This window comes from Scomber scombrus, chromosome 9 (genome assembly GCF_963691925.1).
Source record: "Scomber scombrus chromosome 9, fScoSco1.1, whole genome shotgun sequence".
NCBI classification, from domain to species: Eukaryota; Metazoa; Chordata; class Actinopteri; order Scombriformes; family Scombridae; genus Scomber; species Scomber scombrus.
The window spans coordinates 13,918,448-13,927,138 of record NC_084978.1 but is presented as its reverse complement, the minus strand read 5'-3'; the positions used below and the strand labels follow the sequence as shown (position 1 = coordinate 13,927,138).

The 8,691-nt window shown below is 41.7% G+C and overlaps 1 protein-coding gene across 1 annotated transcript; it reads left to right on the top strand.

Moving 5' to 3' along the window:
- Nucleotides 1-2,168: 2,168 nt before the first annotated feature.
- sox3 (SRY-box transcription factor 3) lies at nucleotides 2,169-3,071 on the top strand. Its single transcript, XM_062425316.1, has one exon. The coding sequence runs from the start codon at nucleotides 2,169-2,171 to the stop codon at nucleotides 3,069-3,071; it is 903 nt and encodes a 300-aa protein (XP_062281300.1).
- Nucleotides 3,072-8,691: the final 5,620 nt, after the last annotated feature.

Below are 8,691 nucleotides of genomic sequence, written 5' to 3'. Positions count from 1 at the left end.
GCTGAGGGACTATAGGCTTTCCCTCCCTTTAAGATAAGAGACAATTTTCTTTAAGGCATTTGTGCCATTATGTGCAGTCTAATTCTACAAGTCATAAACATTATTTACTCCTTTTTCTTTACGCCTGTTTTCGAGCCATGGCAATTATTGTTCCTTATATAAATATCTAAACAATAAGGCAATTGTTAAAAACCGCTTTTGTTGAAGATAGCTTTAAGCTTGTTGTTGTTTTTTGGTTTTATCTTCAAAACAGACATTTCAATACCTGGGGAAAAGTGGAGAAAAACATCTGGTGACTGACAGATGTTATCGGTTCATTGATAATATAATAGAAGTCGCTTGTTAAACCTTAAAATTACATGCAACACGTGATCTTGAAACATCGTTTTCACCTAAATTACCGTTTTTCCAAATACATTTTGTTGTTTTGTTTAATCTTTGCTCCCAAAACCTGTGATAAATGATTAAATATATATTTGTAGCTGTATAATGTAGGTGCTTCAGGTGGACGCACTGGTCTGCATCTATAAATGCAGGAGGCTGCATTTTAAAGTTTGAACGCTCCGGGAGGTGAAACGTTTTAAAATGCACATACGACAATGATCCCTGCAGGGCCTGTCCAAATACGTAGGTGTTAATAGTGGTTTTCGATGGGCGATTCGCGCGTAATCATTAGCAGGTGTGAGGTTCGCCCCGTTGGGTGATTGGTTTCAACGGCGAAGCTACGTTTCAGGTCGTTTGTAAGGAGACACATGCAAATGAAGGCATCTCTGCGGTGACCATTTTAATAACCATTAACACCGCAGAGAAAAAAAACAAGTCGGCAAACATCAGCTGTGGGTTTTAGGGTTAGTTGTTGGCCATGCGGTGTCCCAAACCAAGCAATTCCTCCGGGACTAAAGAGATAGCCCGTCCCCTCCACAAGAGGTCGTTGATGTATTAAAGTTTTGCGCTGGGGGCCTCAACACCGCAGCAATACTTGGAATTAAGCATGTGGCTTGCTTTCCTAGTAAAACAAGAAGCTCATTTAATGAGATAATGAGATCAGATCATTTACGCCTGACACAAATTAGTTACATAAGAAAATCCCATTTTCATCATTATTTCTATTTTTAAAATTTTCAATACATTTATACAAAAATATTCTACATGAAGTAAAACGGATTTTATTCTACAGTTGTTTAAATGAAATCCACATTGAGCATTTTTTTATTGCGCCGAAGAGACTTCAGGTGGTCAAAATAGTTTAATGAAAAAAAGGAAGGCCATCTTTAAAAAAAAAGATATGAGTCTGTCGAGGTTTTGTCTGTACTGAAATCCTGATATAAGACTGAAGGGGTTTTGATGTTTGGCATTTTGTGAAATTGTGAGTAACTACATGTTTGACAGCAGGTAGAGATGAAAGGAATACTTTCTTCACCAAGGGCACATTTTATTCCAATATTCGACTTTTTACTTGTAGTATGTCGGTTTCAGCCTGTTGGGATCTGCCACTATAATTATTGTATTGACATTTAAGTCTAATGATTTTTTTACCCTTCAGCATTCACGGTTTCATATGACACAGCATTTCATACTCATTATTTACATAGTTTGACTCTTGAATCAACTAAGTAATACATGTAGAAATGGGGTTGATTTGTTCAAAAATATTGAAAGCGATTAGGCAACAGCTGTTTTCTTTGCGAACCTAAATCTGCTACATTTGTATCACTTTCGCAATATCAATGCTGTAAATCTCTCATATTTTGCACTCAGGTTGCAGAGCTGCTGTTTTAAAACTTTACCTCTCCTTCCTCCTCTAACCAAAACACTGCGCTGCGAGCTCCCATTGGTTAGGCACTGGATATAGGGTGCTGCGCGCTGATTGGTCGCCTGCTCCTCATTGTCATGCTGTCAATCCACATCACATGGTTCGGGCACTAGGCCTATTAACGGATGAGCTTGGCGAACAAGTTTCCAGACTTCTGTTTCAGAGCCGAGGGGGACAGAGCAGCTGTAAGCGGAGAGAAACCAGAAGCACCTGCAGACATATTTGCTTCTTTACGCAGAACTTTTTTTTCAATCTTCTTATGAGACTGGTCAGTACCTCTACCTCTTTGACTTTTGGCGGTGTTTTGTGAACTTTTTTTTAATGTGCCTGTGAGTGAACTCTAAAAGTCGCCCGAATGTATAACATGATGGAAACCGAGATTAAGACCCCGCTCCCGCAGTCCAACTCGGGCTCGGCGCAGGGCGCAAAGAACAACAGTGTCAGCGACCAGGAGCGGGTGAAGAGGCCGATGAACGCCTTCATGGTCTGGTCTCGGGGACAGCGGAGGAAGATGGCTCAAGAAAATCCCAAAATGCACAACTCTGAAATCAGCAAGCGACTTGGTGCAGACTGGAAACTTCTGACCGACGCAGAAAAGAGACCATTCATCGACGAGGCCAAGCGTCTGCGCGCTATGCACATGAAGGAGCATCCGGATTATAAATACCGTCCCCGCAGGAAGACCAAGACCTTGCTCAAGAAAGACAAGTATTCTTTGCCCGGGGGACTGTTGGCGCCAGGAGCCAATGCCGTCAACAACTCTGTGTCGGTGGGACAGAGGATGGACGGTTATGCGCACATGAATGGGTGGACAAACAGTGCGTACTCCCTCATGCAGGACCAGTTGGCCTACCCTCAGCATCACAGCATGAACAGCCCCCAGATTCAGCAGATGCACCGATACGAGATGGCAGGTCTCCAGTACCCGATGATGTCCTCGGCACAGACCTACATGAACGCGGCTTCCACGTATAGCATGTCTCCAGCGTACACGCAGCAGACCACCAGCGCCATGGGACTGAGCTCCATGGCGTCCGTGTGCAAGACCGAGCCCAGCTCACCGCCGCCGGCCATCACGTCCCACTCTCAAAGGGCTTGTTTGGGGGACCTGAGGGATATGATAAGCATGTACCTGCCTCCCGGTGGGGACAGCGCAGAGCATTCCTCCCTGCAGAGCAGCCGGTTACACAGTGTCCATCCGCACTATCAGACCGCAGGGACTGGCGTCAATGGGACACTACCTCTCACCCACATCTGAGAGCAACATAAAGAAAAGACTTTAAACTTTAAACTTTAAAAAAAAAAAAAAGTACTTGGATACTTGAACTTTTTGGTTGCTAAAGAAACAACGTTCAAAACAATTTTATCTCAATATGTTTTGAGTTGTCCGTTTTAAAAAGCATTTTAAATGGGCCGAAACTGAGCGTTGAGTCCATCAGAGTAAATTGCATTGCAAAGAGGCTTTTTATCACAAGTATAAGCAATCAACTTATGTAGAAGAATTGGACTTCTATATTTTAAATAATGCCATATTTTCTCTCTATGAAAAGGCATGTGGCCTCATGAACAGGCTGGTGTATTTCAGAAAAGCTGGATGGAAAGTTGGTTCATAAATGTTTACACTTAATTTGTAGAATGTCAGTTGTCTTGACTGTGTCCAAATTTGTAGTCTCTCTCTCTCTCTCTCTGTCTTTTTTTCTCCCCCTCATGATCTAGGTTAAAATATGTTAAGACTGTGCGGGTCGCAAACGCAAGTTTTATTTATAGTAAGATTTTTTTTTTTAGCTTGTGAACCCAATGTTTTGTCACGTGAAAAATGTTCCAATTTGTTTTGTAAAATGTTTTGTTCTGTGATGGTTTTGACAGTGTCATGTTTACTCATTATTCTGAACGAAAAGGTTTATTTAAACTGACGTTTCTACATATTTTAAGACCATCCTCTATTCTTAAATGCTGAATAAATTTGTATGAAACATAATTGGTGACTCTGTGTTTTGTGTGTAATATTAATGTTTGACAATTTGACTTTCATGGGAATATTTAGTGTGTTTGGTAGTTGTGTTTTTCTTTTTGTAATTTGAGTACAGAGTATCTGCACACAGTGAAACGACAAGAAACTGTCATTGGGGATGTTTCAAAACGTGCAACTCACTGAATTAAAATCTGGTCCAAATATTTTCTTAATATGGTGGAAATGACCAAACAATTGTGTTGAGTTTTCTCAAGCAATTCATTAAAAGAAATCCAGGCACATCTTGACAGAGAATATTTCTCTACAAACCTTGAAGAGTGAATGGATTATAATCTGCATTCCTTCAAAAAAATGTTTAACATTTTCAATATCCAGATGAAATTAAAAATATAATTAGATTTAATTCTTAGGCCTGCTTAATTTTAATATAACATTAATATTGATGGATATAAATACACCTTTTAACGGTGTTACTTTTTGAATTGATATTGTATAAAAATGTTTTGTATTAAACACTTTTTTTCTTAAAATAGCTGCTGACAAGCTGGCTTTTCCCTTATCCAGGTATAATTTTCCCTTAAATTCACCTTTACTTACTAATTTCAGTATTTACTATATAGATCAAGTCGTCAGCATTTGCTTCCATAGGCTGTTATCACTGTGTTGTGTCAGTATGAATGTTTCTTACAATTTGTCATAAGAATTCACTTATATCCACTATGTGAGAAACTCCATTTAAAATTATATAACTTCACACATTATTCTGATTATTTAAATTTATAACTATAATATTTCACAAACCCCCATAAGACCCAGAAGATGTTATTTGAAATTAGCTCTGAAAAGTTTTGTAATTCTAATTTACTTTTCATGTTAGTCTTGATGTACCAGTTCTTACAATTCAACTATTCTTTACAGTTGGTACATATAAATAACGAAATACATTATTTTAAAGGATCAAAACAAGTATTTTAATGCTCAATAATGATGCTGTGCTTGTTGAGAAGGCATTTTCTAATTTTTTACATTTTAGTTTTTTAATTTCTGATGTGCACACACAGCAGAACTTTTGTTGTGTTCATTTTCTCCTTGTCTACATTTTGAAATTGTTAAGCAATGCAGAATTCTGTCCATCTCTAAGCTGGTTCAGTTAAAATGTTCTGACTGAAGGGGCCTCTATATTGGATCTTATGTTTCGATATACTTAAACTTAACTGTCCCTCGTCCATCAGCAAACTTACTGTAGCTGACACTCCTAAGGCGAAGCTGTTTGGAAGAATGAGCCGGCCTGCTGTTGCAGGGTAGCTTGGGATGAATAAACTCTGGCCACCAAAAGGGCCGAAGCAGTGGCGGTCCCGCTGGCCTTCCCACACTCCCTTTAGGACTTGATCCACAGCTCAGCACCGCTGCCTGGATTAGCCCCACGCACCTTTGTGGAGGGAAAGATTATCCAGACCTCCCTGCATTCACTGACAGGGTCTTAAGTCACTCCAGCGTGCCAGCAGCCACCCGTCACCTAATCACACTCTCCAACTCATTTTTTTGTAATTAAGCAGCTTTTCTCTTCCTCCTTCTTGGTGTCAGGGGTGTTTGCTGTGGGCTGGAGAGTGATGGTTTTTAGTCATTTATCAAACTTTTATAACCTCAGATTGTCTTTCACCTGCACAGCTACTTTGATGATTCACATAGTTGTTGTAAAATTGTTCTAAAATGTCAAACTGTCTGCCTGAAATCTGATGCTAAATATCTGTACAGTAAAATATTCCTCACTTAGAATATCTGTTTGGAAAGCTGAGGTTCCCTTTGTGATTGCTAAGACTGGCACAGAAATGTATTGCCAATTAATGATTTAGGAGTGAAAACCTGTGCTTGGAGAAAGGTGTGTGGCCAGATACTGCGTAGCTATTGATTTTGTTTGAATGTTCTGGCAGTGAGGCCATCAGAGTTTGGCTCCCCACCACCCCCACCCCCACACTCCCCCTCACTCTCCCCCTGCTGAGCGCCCGGAGGGCCTCTCTCTCCTGTCATGTGGAGCTCTGTGCCCACTCAGCAAGTGCAGGCATATCCCACTTCCATCTGCCTATGACCTCACAGCCCCTGTTTGTTTAACCCCCTCTCCAAAAACTAACCTAATTATAGCCCTGTAGAACATGGATTCAGCAGATTCCCAGTAGATTCTGCCACTGTGTCTGTGTGTGCACCTATGTACGTGAGTGTCCGTGTGTGCATACACAAGGCTGCAGCTTAACCACAGCAGTGCCATAGGCCATATTTCAGTCAATCCTGTTCATTCACATGCGTCTATACTCATATTATGCCAGAACATGCCCTGCCAGTTGCACGTGTTGTGGGAGTATATGTGAAAAACGTGGTAAAAGCAAGAGGAGTGTATTTTGAGTGTCTCTCTTTTTACGTCAGTATGATGAGTGGAAAACTCATTACACAAATCTGGCTGACAGACTGACGTTGGTGACATCACATCAGCCTGCTTGACTGGCTGGGCAACTTGCAGAGGGAACACACCTTCTGAACATACACCTACTGTCACGTAATCTCATACTCAAATCTGGAACCTCCTCTGATATACAGATCAGACATCACTCAACAACATCGTCTGAGTGTAACGGAGGCATGGATGAATGCGATTACGTACCGCACCTATGACACAGTCAGGGCATATTGATCTGCTGTGGCTGGGTCTCCAGGAGGCCCTCTGAGCTGAGCCTGGAGGGCCCTAGAGTGGCCTGTCCAGCCTTGGCAGGCCTGGCCAGAGTAGTGGGACTTGTGTGAGGTACTGAGATTGACAGCAGAGCAGTATGTGTATATGTTTGTGCGTGTGTGTGTAGAGGTGCAGGGATTGGGGGTGGGGGTTAATCTCCCTGAACTGGGGCAGATGTTGTTAACGAGCTCCTCTCAGGTCGACTCCCTGCGTGGGAAAATGGCATCAAATCCTCCTGGGGTCAGGGCTTTTGGGCTGACCCACTGAGAGCCATCCCTCTCCACCGCACTGTCCACTCAATCCCTCTCCATTCACTGACAACACTCAGAAAAAACACTAGAAAATCACATTTGACCATTTTTATACCTCTTCTCTTTTAAGTACATCCCCAATTTTCAGCTCCTTGTCTGAACGTATGTGAGCACCGACAGACTTGTTCCATGATGCAAATGTGTCATTAATGATAGCTGTGGTCGGATCGCCATGCCTTACACAACCGCAAGGAATGCTGAGTGGGAAATGCTTCAAAGACAAGCATGCCGCCACTCAAGAAACTGCATCCGCCCAGCAGCAAGTTACTTGAGTATATGTCATTGGAAGGTAAATTAGTTGAATTAAGGTCTTATAGACTTTCTGGCGCCAAAGCTTTAGGGCAGGTTATGTAAAGAAATTGAGGGTGAAAATTACGTGAAGTACAAAAAATGATGCTTAATATAATGTGAATGATTTGGTCAATCAGCACTAGTCAATACTTTGGCTTTGAGCTGAAATAAGAGGATATGAAGTTGAAGGATATGTTAGAAACACCTGACACCTGTCTTACAAACTTGACTCCAAGTCAAACATTTTAAATTCAAGGAATTAAACAACAGCATATCTCAAATAATTAAAAGTAGAAAAGTACATTGTGGACACAGATAAAGACTTTATTTATCCTCAGAGAGAAGAACCTTGATATTGTTCAACCTATGTATATGTGACATGAGTTAGCTATGATGGTGGTACTTCTCATCAGTCATATCCAGAATGGGCATATCTCTGTACCCTATCATGTCAACATGCCTGCTTTAGGGTTTATCCTGACTTAGGTTTTAATACGAGGGTCATCCATTAAGGTGCCTGTCTCTGAAGGTGTGTTTACTTTGTCCCAGCAGGTGTGTGTGAATATGAGACTCGTCAAACATGAGACGGGATTACCGCCTCTTTTGTCCCAAACAAAACAAATACAAATCACACGAACATTTGAAATGGGAGGATTCTGTTTTTTTGCTGCCTGCGTTGTATGTATAGAGAGTTTTTCCGACCAGGATCCTTTGACATTTTGTTCAACTAAGCGCTGCTGAGGTTTACCTGAACTTGTTTTTGCATGTAGTTGTGGTTGCAGGAAGATGTGTAAAACCACACACACATACACACATTTACACAAGCACGCAACCAAGAATGAAACTGGATTAAGAGGCCTCTTCCTGAATAACCTGTAAGGGCAATTACATACAAACGGTTGGCTCTAATGTGCATTAAGGAAAGCGCAGGAACCAAGCGAGACTCTTGAGTGTGACTCTTGAGTGTGCTGCAGATGGTCCCTTTCTGTAGCACACATTACTTTGTTTATGAACACTGGAGCATGTAGCGTTCCTTTTAATTTACCAAACTAGAGTTCTGACCCCACTTCTGACCTGTCTTGGGAGCCTAGAAAAATTGGGCCAAGTGTATAGGCGCAGACGTACAATGTATATGCCTAAGGACAGTAAAGTGAGTATGGAACTGCTGCAAGACAATGCAGAGTCTGGGGGATAAGGAGTTAAGGGGGTGACAAGGGGGGAGATTAGGCTTCTCATCTAGGCCACAGCTATTGATTAGTGTATGTTGAGGAGAGTGAGAGGGAACACAGATTGACAGATACACAATGGTGGTGTGGTGACTCTTCTCCATCAAAAGCCATCTGATCATATCGCTATTGTCAGGAGCTGTGTTCATTCAGCAGCACGCGCATAACCTGTACCCAAGTGGGCCCCCCGTCCCAACCCACACGTACGTCATACGTGAAAAAGCACTCACAAATGTTGATAAAAGTTGTGTTGTCCAGTGTACCCAAACTATGACCAACAATTCCTTTTCCTGGGGGCACTGTCCAGGTTGATGGCATTTTGTCATTTACTGTTACCAAGTCTGTATTTGTGTGTGTGT